The 14081-nt window shown below is 50.9% G+C and overlaps 1 protein-coding gene across 1 annotated transcript in view; it reads left to right on the forward strand.

Annotated features, from left to right (window-relative positions):
* Window positions 1-3182: 3182 nt before the first annotated feature.
* Window positions 3183-14081, forward strand: part of SERINC5 (serine incorporator 5) — a 60533-nt gene continuing 49634 nt past the window's right edge. Inside the window, exon 1 of the mRNA XM_077286702.1 lies at window positions 3183-3564. Coding sequence (XP_077142817.1) covers window positions 3535-3564 — 30 coding nt within the window. The 5' untranslated portion in view covers window positions 3183-3534. The remainder of the gene's footprint in view (window positions 3565-14081) is intronic.

The raw sequence follows: 14081 nt of genomic DNA on the forward strand, positions 1-14081 counted from the left end.
GTCGGCGGCAGATATGTGGTGGCACCGTGTTCACGGTGAGCAGAGTGCATCACCAGTTTCCCTGAGGCCATCTTCCTGAAGCCGTGGGCCTCCAGAGGCTTCAGGAAAATGGCCACCGGAGGCCGCACGTGCACAGACTGAAAACTCGACTTCAGGAAAATGGCCGCTGAGACCTCAATCTGCGCACGCGTGGCCTTATGCTCACTGTGGACACCGGGCCACGGCACCGCCACATTTCTTCCACCGGCATCCTGAAGATGGGACCCTGCTCAGGTGCACTCCACACCGCCTCCGGCATCTTGAGGATGGGACCCTACTCCAGTTCTGCCTCACCGCCAACATCCGACCCGCAGCATCGCACCCCAGGACTTCTGCATTGCCCCACTTCTGCCACCGCTGGCATCCTGAGGAAGGGACCCTGCCTCCTGTGACCCCGCTGTACCACCGCCGGCTCTCAGGTAAGGCTACTTTCACATTTCCGTCTTTCCTCTGCTGCAAAAAAATTTGCAGTATCCTGCATTTTCCCATAGACTTGTATTAGCGACGGATGGACACACGTTTCGTCCGTCGTGCACTGGATCCTGTGGAATGTGACGGCCCGTCTTTTGCAAAAAACGTTCAAGGGAACGTTTTTCTGTACGTTGTATCCAGTGTTTCCGACTGCGCATATCCAGCAGGAAATCTCGCACTCACTCTCTTTCCTCCCCGGGACTACAGACGGAAATGTGAAAGGACAAACTTCTGACGGTACGTCGCGCCGACGCTTTGTGACGGGTGACTACTGACGGAAATGTGAAAGAAGCCCTAGATACCTTAAATTCGGACAATAAGACTGACCCCAATCTTATAAAAATCTTTTTTCTGCTATTTTCCACCCCAAAATTTGAGGTGCGGCTTATGGTCTGGAAAATACGGTAATTTTTCAAAAAATCACTACATAACATCCCATTGTACTCGTGTGTATGTATAGTGGTTTCACCACACAACACCCCGCTGTACTGATGTATCACTGGACAATACCCTGCTGTACAGGTGTATCACTACATAACTCGGCTCTGAACTGGTGTATGGCTACACAACACCCCTCTGTACTACACCACACTATGCTGTACAGGTGTATCACTACACAACACCCCACTGTACTGCTGTATCGCTACACAACACCCCACTGTACAGGTGTATCGCTACACAACACCCCACTGTACAGGTGTATCGCTACACAACACCCCACTGTACTGCTGTATCGCTACACAACACCCCACTGTACTGCTGTATCGCTACACAACACCCCACTGTACAGGTGTATCGCTACACAACACCCCTCTATACTACACAACACTATGCTGTACAGGTGTATCACTACACAACACCCCACTGTACTGCTGTATCGCTACACAACACCCCTCTGTACTACACAACACTATGCTGTACAGGTGTATCACTACACAACACCCCACTGTACTGCTGTATCGCTACACAACACCCCACTGTACTGCTGTATCGCTACACAACACCCCACTGTACTGCTGTATCGCTACACAACACCCCACTGTACTGCTGTATCGCTACACAACACCCCACTGTACTGCTGTATCGTTACACCACACTCCTCCTGTATTACACAACACCATGCTGGACTGGTGTATCACTGCACAATACCCTGATGTACAGGTGTTGCACTACATAACACCCCTCTGTATGTGTGTATCACCACACAACACTCCACTGTACTGGTGTATCGCTACACAACGCCCCGCTGCACGTGTGTATCACTGCGCTGTACATGTTTGTGATCGCACAATACCCCACTGTATGTGTTTCACTCCAGAACACCCCGCTATGCTGCTGTATCACCGCACGACACCCCGCCGTTCTCTAGTGTATCACCGCTCGACACCCCGCCGTCCTCCCGTGTATCACCGCACAACACCCCGCCGTCCTCTCGTGTATCACCGCACAGCACCCCGCCGTCCTCCCGTGTATCACCGCACAGCACCCCGCCGTCCTCCCGTGTATCACCGCACAACATCCCGCCGTCCTCCCGTGTATCACCGCACAGCACCCCGCCGTCCTCCCGTGTATCACCGCACAGCGTCCTCCCGTGTATCACCGCACAACACCCCGCCGTCCTCCCGTGTATCACCGCACAGCACCCCGCCGTCCTCCCGTGTATCACCGCACAGCACCCCGCCGTCCTCCCGTGTATCACCGCACAGCGTCCTCCCGTGTATCACCGCACAACATCCCGCCGTCCTCCCATGTATCACCGCACAACACCCCGCCGTCCTCCCGTGTATCACCGCACAACACCCCGCCGTCCTCCCGTGTATCACCGCACAGCACCCCGCCGTCCTCCCGTGTATCACCGCACAGCGTCCTCCCGTGTATCACCGCACAACATCCCGCCGTCCTCCCATGTATCACCGCACAACATCCCGCCGTCCTCCCGTGTATCACCGCACAACACCCCGCCGTCCTCCCGTGTATCACCGCACAGCACCCCGCCGTCCTCCCGTGTATCACCGCACAACACCCCGCCGTCCTCCCGTGTATTACCGCACAGCACCCCGCCGTGCTCTTGTGTATCACCGCCCAGCACCCCGCCGTCCTCCCGTGTATCACCGCCCAGCACCCCGCCGTCCTCCCGTGTATCACCGCACAGCACCCCGCCGTGCTCTTGTGTATCACCGCCCAGCACCCCGCCGTCCTCCCGTGTATCACCGCACAACACCCCGCCGTCCTCCCGTGTATCACCGCACAGCACCCCGCCGTCCTCCCGTGTATCACCGCACAACACCCCGCCGTCCTCCCGTGTATTACCGCACAGCACCCCGCCGTGCTCTTGTGTATCACCGCCCAGCACCCCGCCGTCCTCCCGTGTATCACCGCCCAGCACCCCGCCGTCCTCCCGTGTATCACCGCCCAGCACCCCGCCGTCCTCCCGTGTATCACCGCCCAGCACCCCGCCGTCCTCCCGTGTATCACCGCACAACACCCCGCCGTCCTCCCGTGTATCACCGCCCAGCACCCCGCCGTCCTCCCGTGTATCACCGCCCAGCACCCCGCCGTCCTCCCGTGTATCACCGCCCAGCACCCCGCCGTCCTCCCGTGTATCACCGCACAACACCCCGCCGTCTTCCCGTGTATCACCGCCCAGCACCCCGCCGTCCTCTTGTATATGTATAGTGGGCAGCCCCGTGTATCACCACGTAGCCCCAGCTGTCAGTGTCCCGTGGAGTGGGCTGCTCCATGTGTCCCGGGTGGTGACACGGTCTGGCCCGTCCTCCAATCCTCCTGCCTCGCTGACGACAGCGGAAACTGCGGCTGCTCATTATCCTCCTGGCACCGGGGTCCTGGAGCTGCACAGCCCGCGGGTCACCCCGGGACACTAGCCGGAGCCACACACCGGGGAGACCCGCATATTACACGGGGGCGCGGGGAGTGTACTGCAGACATTCCTGATCGGAGACGCGCAGGAGCCTGTGGGAGACGGTCCGCTCCTCTGCCCGTGCAGCCATTGTCTCAGCCAGGACCATGTCTGCTGCTGGATGCTGCGCCCGGCAGGTAAGCCTCACTAGGACTACAACTCCCAGCATGGCAGGTGCACAACTAGCCTGTCATCCCGGGGCTCACACACACAGGTGTGATGGCAGTAATACATGCGACGAGTTCTGACATTACAGTCCCCTGATCTGATGGGGGTTATGATACTGCTTTGCTATCAGACACTCAATGGGAATGAAACCACTTCTTCATCACAGTTTTCGCTATGGGAATATTACACCTGGAGTGAGTGGTATGGGTGATAATTCTGGGATAAATATTTTTGCCATTAATGTGAATGATGGGAGTTGTAATACCTCTCTGGTCAGAACCAATGGGCAGTAATTCCAATAGACAAAATGAGAATCTCAAGTATTATTATTCCTGCATGACCATCTCCAATTTCGCCTGCGGTGCGTCTGATGGGAGTTGTTGGCCGTCCTACCAGCCAAAGAATAAATGCTGGCCCTCGCAAGTTAGGTGAACTCCACGATTCCCTAATCTGTCAGTGTTTGATAAATTTTTTCACATTTTCTTGCACTTTTCCTTTCATACATTTGGTATATTCTGACACAGTCCAATATTTACATCATATTAATTTACTGGTCTTATGCATAACTCTCCTGCCCGGCTGGTCCGGCGTGCCTCTCCTGCCCGGCTGGTCCGGCGTGCCTCTCCTGCCCGGCTGGTCCGGCGTGCCTCTCCTGCCCGGCTGGTCCGGCGTGCCTCTCCTGCCCGGCTGGTCCGGCGTGCCTCTCCTGCCCGGCTGGTCCGGCGTGCCTCTCCTGCCCAGCTGGTCCGGCGTGCCTCTCCTGCCCGGCTGGTCCGGCGTGCCTCTCCTGCCCGGCTGGTCCGGCGTGTCTCCCCTGCCCGGCTGGTCCGGCGTGTCTCCCCTGCCCGGCTGGTCCGGCGTGTCTCCCCTGCCCGGCTGGTCCGGCGTGCCTCTCCTGCCCGGCTGGTCCGGCGTGCCTCTCCTGCCCGGCTGGTCCGGCGTGCCTCTCCTGCCCGGCTGGTCCGGCGTGCCTCTCCTGCCCGGCTGGTCCGGCGTGCCTCTCCTGCCCGGCTGGTCCGGCGTGCCTCCCCTGCCCGGCTGGTCCGGCGTGCCTCCCCTGCCCGGCTGGTCCGGCGTGTCTCCCCTGCCCGGCTGGTCCGGCGTGCCTCTCCTGCCCGGCTGGTCCGGCGTGCCTCTCCTGCCCGGCTGGTCCGGCGTGCCTCTCCTGCCCGGCTGGTCCGGCGTGCCTCTCCTGCCCGGCTGGTCCGGCGTGCCTCCCCTGCCCGGCTGGTCCGGCGTGTCTCCCCTGCCCTGCTTGTCTGGAGTGCCTCCCCTGCCCAGCTGGTCCGGCATGTCTCCCCGGTCTGGCGTGTCTCCCCTGCCCTGCTTGTCTGGAGTGCCTCTCCTGCCCGGCTGGTCCAGCGTGCCTCTCCTGCCCGGCTGGTCCGGCGTGCCTCCCCTGCCCGGCTGGTCCGGCATGCCCCTCCTGCCCGGCTGGTCCGGCGTGTCTCCCCTGCCCAGCTGGTCCGGCATGTCTCCCCGGTCTGGCGTGCCTCCCCTGCCCTACTTGTCTGGCGTGCCTCCCCTGCCCGGCTTGTCTGGCGTGCCTGCCCTGCCCAGCTGGTCCGGCATGCCTCCCCTGCCCGGCTTGTCTGGCGTGCCTCCCCTGCCCGACTTGTCTGGCGTGCCTCCCCTGCCCGGCTTGTCTGGCGTGCCTCCCCTGCCCGGCTGGTCTGGCGTGCCTCCCCTGCCCGGCTGGCCTGGCATGCCTCCCCGGCCCGGTGTACGTCCCCTGCCTAATTGGACCGGCGTGTCTCCCTTGCCTTCCACTGGCAAAATCATCCCCAGAGGTGGCGAGACCCCCTGCGAAACACTGATCACAGCTATAGTGCCCTGATCCCCAGGAGCTTGTCTCGGGGCAGATTCATGTCCGGAGATCTGTTTTATTTGCTTACACCCCCTGTAACCTGTCTGCCTGGGCTACACTGGACATAACTGTGGTCACTGCGGCTTTATTTATTTTCTAAGGAGGAAATAAATCACTACTGTGGGCTGGATCCACAAAGTTTTTTTCAAGGATTTTTTTTCCTTCAGTGAATCCGCTCTAAAATCCACAAAATAAAAACAGGAATAAAAAAGGTGTATGCAACTGATGAAGGAGATCTTGATAGAATCTGCTCCAAACCAGGCACTGGCCAATCAAAAGGCTGCAAACAAACCTGCTCCAGGAAGAGAACTCTCCCAGAGATCTGTGCCCTGTAATATGGGAGCTTGGCTCCGCAGCCCCGTCCTCAGCTGTGCACGCGCCGCCTCCGTCCTCTTCATTGTCTATTGCAGTGCAGAGTGGCGCTTATTATTTCCATCAGTCCCATAGGCAGTAGATGGAGCGTAGGTCGCCCATGTGCCCCTCCGATCAGGTCAGGATGGGTCTGCAGAGCCTGCACTGGGGGTCTCTTCAGGGGAGGGGATACCGTGATCATCCTTTCCCCAGCGCAGGCCGGCAAAAGTGCGCCAAACTGCTGGAATATAGACGATCAGCCAGAGTAAATGGGCCATTACTAGCGAAGTCCTGGGCTCTCTGCTAGTCTATATTACTGTGCCATAGAGAAGAGCGTGAGCGCTGCAGCCAATCAGTGACCTCAGCAGTGTGACCATTCACAATAGATAGTGGTGGGCTGTTCTCGCGCCTGAATCCTCCACCTTTGTTTTCTACAACAGATCCGCTATCGGCCTCCTTTGTCGCCAAGGATAAAAGTATCTGTAGTCCGAATTCAGACATGCCGGATCCTTATCGCCCCTCACATCTGTCGGTGGAGATTCGGGGGGCTCACATACACATTACACGGTCAGACAATCTCCACCAACGTTGGTCTAATATGTGTATTTGGGCCGCTGGGACCCCCGTATGGCCTGACAGGGTCCAAAATATAAATCCTAACCGTAAAGCTTCAGCCAGAATATCCCCCTCCTTCCCTTCGCCCACAGGTCTCCCTCCATTGTATCATTTGTTTGTCTTCCTCGGAGCTGAAGTTTCTGCTTCATTGTATCAGTGAGAACACAAGTCTCATCTTCGTTTTCTTGGAGGCCGTCCAGTATTGTTTTGGCTCGGTGCGGAGGACTGAGATCACTCCCATTTTCTTTGTGGGCTCCGGCTGCAGTCTTTGCTATCACTGTACAGTACATGCCGCTGTCGTGTATTCACATAGTAACTATTGTCAGTCTGTGGGAAAATGAATCGAAGCCTAGAAAACGTCAGAGCACATAATGCTGCGGAGGAAATTGTAGTCACGTGCCGTCCCAAAACTGCCAGTGCAACATCTGCCCGTCCTTGGCATAGGGTGGGCCGCTACTTTCCTTCCTTTTCAATCAGACTTCCAATCTCTCTTATTGGCGTTTTATAAGAGTAGCAAAAATGGATTTTAGAAATAGCGCCACCATTGTCTATGGGCATTGTCTGGTATTGCAACTTGGGGCTGACTGCAATGCCCCAGAGGCACCATTTTTAGAAGAGAGCATAGCCGTTATAGGACATGCAGTCCAGTTGTCATCCGTTAAGAAAATCCAGGACCATCCGTAAAATTAGGGCACTCTTTTACCCCATCCGTAAAAAAAAAATATTCGAGGTGTGAATGATGTTTTTGAGGTTGAAGGAACTTATATATAGTATAATAACAGAGCTTATTGTAACTTGTATTCTTAACTGTAGCATATAGTCAATAATTTACTGTTTTTTATAAAGTTTATATCAATCAGTAAATCATATTGTTCCTGTTATTCAGCCCTTGTATCTTGATCAACATCCCCCAGTACAAAATGACAATGTGATGCCCCACAGTCCCCACACACAGTATGTCTCCTTAAAGCCCCACACACAGTATGATGTCTCCTTACACAGTGTTATGTCATAAAAAAGCCCCCACACACATTATTCCGTCACTACAAAGCCCCCCACATAGTATTTAGTGCCCCCAAAGCATCCCTGACAGAATGATGTCGCTTCACAGCTTCACTCCTCCCTTCGCAGAATTATGTAAAAAAAAAACCTCCCCTAACCCCGTTCCTTCGCTGCTCCGTTCTGCGCTGTGTTCAGCTGGCGCAATGTAGGGATGTTATTGTGCCTGCTGCACACTCGGATGCAAAGGCTCAATGATAGAAGAGGGAGCTGGCGCCTCCCTGTTCCATTATTGTGTTCTCTGGCATCTGCATCCCGAGGATTCAGATACCGGTGAAAGTGAGACATCGGGCAGGGGGCAACTGTGTGGTGCAGGACGCCTCTGCATATTGTACGCACATACTGTGGCCTTTGGCTGTCCTAGTCCAAGGGCAGCACCGAAACAGCCAAAGGGCCGCACCTTGTCCACGTCTGGTCTAATGTGTATAGGGGGATAAAGTCTGTTTTTGGACAACCTGGAGGTCAACAATAGTCTACAGGCTTCTGTCTTTGGCTACTACTGGTTCTGCAGGACAACAGCTGGGAATGTGAAATGTATGTGATATCCGATCACTCTGACTGCCGGCCATAGTAATTCCTATTTAAAGGGCTGCTAAACTTTATACACCATCGGACCTTCTTTGGGAAAATCCCTATACAGGTTTGGCCATTTGCGTAACGATAATAGAAGCTATGCAGAGATGATAGTTACACTCCTTACAGATATCGGCAGGAGACTGGGTTGTGTTTGTCAAAGGCCAAAGTATAAAAGCCCCTCAAAGGAACACAAAAGATAAAATTCTTCTCAATTTCTGTGCTTTCAATGGAGTCTAGTGTCCTCTGTTATCAGGGTTTCGTTAATGGCAGATTTTATTTCTTTGGAATCAAAACTGCTGGATTCCAATAAGTTGGACGGGTTCCATTATTTCTGTATGGATCAGTCATGGAACCACCAGAAATGGTGTGCAGGAGTACACAGAACCTGGGCGCACCACTAAAGGAAAAAATAGTGCAATAGTAAGAACCCAGGCTTATACAAGTCATTTTTGAAAACTATGTTATCTGATGATAGAGAGAAACTTACAAGCCACAAGAAAATAAATGAGCGAAACGACAATTTACCTCAGAGTGAAATTCCAGGTGACAACAGAGGTGAACGATACCGAATGACAACATTGTGATAATGTGAGTCATGGAGCTCGGCGTGGCTGAGTTTACATTAGGATTGCAAAGCCTCGTGCACACCAGTAAATTCGGAGCATTTCCCTCTCTGTCGGTCCTCTAAGTTCATCTCCTCATGGAGAAACAGAACCACCTAGATCTGCCAAAGGCTTCTCGCCCAATCAACCAGTACCCTGTTCTGTACAGTTGAGGGGCAAAAACTCTAAATGACTGTCTGCCGATACATAGACTTTCCTGGGGAAGAAGATTGTACTATGGCTAAATATCATATATCTGGCAATGGCAGAAAAACTGTATGATACTAGCTCATGTTGGTCATCACAGTCGTTCGACTTGGCCAAACAATGACGTGAATAGGACAAGCGACCTATCTAGGAAAGATTGTTCATGGACGAAACTATTCATACATGGCGACTTGGTTTATGAAGATCAGAGTTTGTCATTGGTTGGACAAAGTTATTGTTGTTAACTTTCACCCCATGAACATTGCGAATTTTTGTGTGCCCACCTATGGTCGTGGTAAGGATTAGACATTTATCGAAGCTGTCGTAAATGGATGATACTAAAGAGCCAGCTGAGATAGTACAGCCATAGCCTGATACTGCTGCCCACAGATTAGGTCCGCTGTCAGGTTCTTTTTCAAGGGTTGTTATATTGGGGAAAAATAAACATTGCCCAAAATATAAAAAAAAAATGAACACAAAAACCTATTTGTAATAATAGGTCGTTTTCTAATGATACTTTCCCATTAACAATCTCGTTTTCTTCCTGGTGTCACTCCCTTTTAGATGTGGGAGACATCCTATGATAAATATAATAATGTTCTCACAGCTTTTTTCTTACTATTCGGAATGTTATGGACATTTTTTTACGACTAAGGTCTGGCTCTGTTTCCAAACCTCGGGGAACGAGAAATTCCTCTGCAGCCCTGGATGTAATTATTGGAATATTTCTGCTACTAAAGAGAGACTCTGATAACAAAGAGTGAATCTCCACAATGACTAATGATCATAGACAATTTCCTTCTCCTTTTACCTAGAAATCCCCACCGCTTCTATACACCCAGGACATTCTGCTGGAAAGTGTTTGGAAAGACTATGGGGCAGATTATTTGCATAGACCCTATCCAAAAGTGCACCAAAAATTGGCACCTAATGTCCCCTCAAGTTTTAGACAATTATTTTTGGCTCATACATTGAAGGGTCGTGACATAGAGGAGAAGCTGGCATAGCTTTAAATGCGTCAGCAGGAACAAAAAGCGACGTAAAGTACAGTGTATATATGAGGGGGATCGTGCTTGATCAGCTAGAGGTGTAGGATATGCTCGCAGACTTCACATTACTGTCCCCGTGTAGTACTGCATTGTAAGTCGTTAGGCAGACTGATCAGTAGGATCTTGAATGCATCAAAACTTTTAAAATAATGGCGCCCATTTCATGGCTGCTGTAATGTGCACCGATAGTGTGTGTCTAAAAATGTTGTAAGTCCTAAATCAATTTTGTAATTTTGCAACTTATAGTAACCCCAACCCTTTAGAGACAGCTTTCAGCGCTGTTGATGTAAGCACAAAAGCGTTTAAAAAATATAATAAACTTGGCGCACTCTGAAGAAAGTGGCCAGACATAAACCATATCTTTAAAGAAGATCTGTCACTTGCTCAAAAAAAATAGTTAAATACTTTGTAAAAAAAAAAAAGAAAATCTGAGCTACCCTGATTCTGCTTTTTTTTTTATTATAGGCTGCAACACTCAATTGCAGAGATATTCACATTTGTTGCTATCAGAGTGCACTATGTGAAATCTCTGCCTATAGTGCAATTGGGCGTTTCTTCACAGTCCTCTCTGGGGTCATGCACTTTCACCCCTTCCTCCTATTTGCTGCCAGCCACAGCTCAACAACATCTGAGACTGAGCTACCGAACTGTGATTGGCAGCATCTGGGAAGGAGGTGTGAAAACACACACCACAAGAGAAGACTGTGAAGAAACACCCAGTCGGTCTGCAAGGAGAGATTTCACATAGTGCGCTCTAAGGGCTTGTTCACACTTTGCAGATTTTGCTGCGGATTTTTCCGCAGCGGATTTGGAAAAACCGCAGTGCAAAACCGCTGCGGTTTTCACTGCGGATTTTCCTGCGGTTTCTTCTGCGGATTCCTCTGCGGGTTTTCAACAGCACTTTCCTATTGGTGCATGTTGAAAACTGCTGCGGAATCCGCAGAAAGAAGTGACATGCTCCTTCTTTTTTCCGCAGCAATTCCGCGCGGTTTTTAAAGGGATTTTCCGCAATGTGGGAACAGCGGATTTTGTTTTCCATAGGGTAACATTGTACTGTACCCTGCATGGGAAACTGCTGCGGATCCGCAGCGTCAAATTCGCTGCGGATCCGCAGCAAAAACCGCAAAGTGTGAACATAGCCTAAAAGCAACAAATGTGAATATCTCTGTTGTACAGCGACACAGTGCAAAATGGGAAAGAGTGGCAGAATCAGGGATTTTTGCTAACTTTTTTTTTTTTTTTTTTTTTATCAAGCGATGGGTCCTCTTTAACTGGCACCCCATAGTAACCTATGGTTACTGTACATTAGGCATCTGCTCTTCCTTCAGGTATTTTCTGGGAATCCCCAATCTGGTTCCATTGAACTCTGATTTATTTAGCTCATGGTGTGTACAAGCCCCAATCTGAGAAACCAGAAAGTTAATATTTTCATGTTCTAAAATAAATTTTTTTAAATAAATATATATATATATATATATATATATATATATTGTCTAAGGGGTACTTCTGTCTTTCTGTCCGCAACTTCCGTGACGGAAATCCCGCGTCGCTGATTTGGTCTCGCCAGCTGTTTGTCATGGCTGCCGCGACCAATCAGCGACGGGCACAGTCCGATTAGTCCCTCCTTACTCCCCTGCAGTCAGTGCCCGGCGCACGCATACTCCCCTCCGGTCACCGCTAACACAGGGTTAATACCAGCGGTAACGGACCGCGTTATGCCGCGGGTAACGCACTCTGTTATTGCTGCTATTAACCCTGTGTGTCCCCAACTTTTTACTATTGATGCTGCCTATGCAGCATCAATAGTAAAAAGATGTAATGTTAAAAATAAAAAAAAAATAAAAAAACCTACTATTCTCACCCTCCGTAGTCCGCCGAGCCGCACGCGGCTGCCGCCATCTTTTGTTCCCAGAGATGCATTGCGAAATTAACAAGAAGACTTAGCGGTCTCGCGAGACCGCTAAGTCATGTGGGTAATTTTGCATTGCATAGTGGGAACGGAAGATGGCGGCAGCCGCGCGTGCATCGTGAGAGCTTCGCTGGATCCCGGTGGGTGAGTATATAACTATTTTTTATTTTAATTATTTTTTTAAACAGGGATATGGTGCCCACACTGCTATATACTACGTGGGCTGTGTTATATACCGCGTGGCTGCTATATACTACGTGAACAGTGTTATATACTATGTGGGCTGTGTTATATACTACGTGGCCAGTGTTAGATACTATGTGGGCTGTGTTTTGTACTGCGTGGTTTTGTACTGCGTGGGCTGTGCTATATATTACGTGCCCAGTGTTATATACTACGTCGCCTGTGTTATATACTGCGTGGCTGTTATATACTGCGTGGGCTGTGTTATATAGTACGTGAGCTGTGTTATATACTACGTGGGAAATGTTATATACTGTTTGGGTTGTGTTATATACTGCGTGGCCACTGTTATATATTGCATGGCCTGTATTAACGCATCGGGTATTCTACAATATGTATGTATGTATGTACGGTATATAGCAGCCACATAGTATATAGCACAGGCCACGTACTAATTGTCTGCTATATACTACGTGGCCTGTGCTATATACTATGTGGCTGCTATATACATACATGCATATTCTAGAATACCCGATGCGTTAGAATCGGGCCACCATCTAGCACTGTATACACTCTGTAATTTGAAGCTTGTCAGCCTCAATGCAAAATCCCAAGCCGGGCCCCAAACTATCATGGATCTTTACTAGTATTGGTCTTCTCACATGGCCAGAGGCTCTACGTGTGAAACACAGATTATTCTGGGGTTTTTTTTTAAGTTGGCAACTTTTTTTACACTGGCTGATTATTTGGAACAAGAATTCTAAAGAACTCTCATTTCTCAATTACTATTTCCGTGTAAGGCTACTTTCACATTTCCGTCGGTAGTCGCCCGTCACAAAGCGTCGGCGCGACGTTCCGACAGAAGTGTGTGCTTTCACATTTCTGTCTGCAGTCCCGGGCAGGAAAGAGACAGAGAGTGAGATTTCCTGCCGGGCATGCGCAGACGGAAAAACAGGATGGAACGCACAGAAAAACGTTCCCTTGAACGTTTTTTTCCAGACGACGGGCCGCCAAAATTCGACGCAACCAGTGTACGACGGACGCAACGTGTGACCATAAGTCGCGATCCGTCTGCAATACAAGTCTATGGGAAAAAAACGCATCCTGCGGGCAAATTTGCAGGATGCATTTTTTCCCCAAAACGACGCATTGTGACGGATACAAAACAATGTAAGTGTGAAAGTAGCCTAAGGCTACTTTCACACTAGTCCGTCAGGACGGGCCGTCGCAAACCGTCGGCCCGACGTACCGACGGACAGTGTGTTAAGTAGAACAACGGGGGCAGCGGATACATCATACAGCGGATGTCCGGGGAGGTGGGGGCGGAGTTCCAGCCGCGCATGCGCGGTCGGAAATGGCGAACACGACGCACAAAAAAAGTTACATGTAACTTTTTTTGTGCCGACGGTCCGCCAAAACATGACGCATCCGTCGCATGACGGATGCGACGTGTGGCCATACGTCGCAATGCGTCGCTAATGCAAGCCTATGGAGATAAAACGCATCCTGCGGGCAACTTTGCAGCATGCGTTTTTTCTCCAAAACGATGCATTGCGACGTACAGCAAGCGACGCTAGTGTGAAAGTAGCCTAAGCCAGCTGCTGATCACCCATTGAATGAGGAAAATGCTCATTCATCAGGTGAAGGCATCTTTTGTGGTGCACGAAAGATCATTGTTCTTGGCCAATCCTGTGTAAACAGAATTTGTGCTGCTGAGAACAATTTATTACTGATCATACTGATCGTTAAGTGCCTGTGTAAACCGGCCATTAGACAACGGCCAGTCGGTAAATATTTGCGGGTCGGCAGTCGATTTGGTTAATGTAAACCCAACTTTAGACTTGAGATCCCTGAGGTGGCTTTTGGTTAGATTTGAGATCTCCAAAAGAGACAAGCAGATTACAAGACTTCTGATAGTCTCCCTAGGGGACAAAGGATCTGACATGTTGAAATCCGAGTGTCCTATCCTTCTTTTCCCTAATGTCAGGGGAAGTCACTGGTCCTGATACACGTCGAGCTACAGATAAAGTTACTGATGTTTCAGGAGAACTTGCTGCAGAATGTCGAT

The sequence above is a fragment of the Ranitomeya variabilis genome, chromosome 1 (genome assembly GCF_051348905.1).
Source record: "Ranitomeya variabilis isolate aRanVar5 chromosome 1, aRanVar5.hap1, whole genome shotgun sequence".
Lineage (NCBI taxonomy): Eukaryota > Metazoa > Chordata > Amphibia > Anura > Dendrobatidae > Ranitomeya > Ranitomeya variabilis.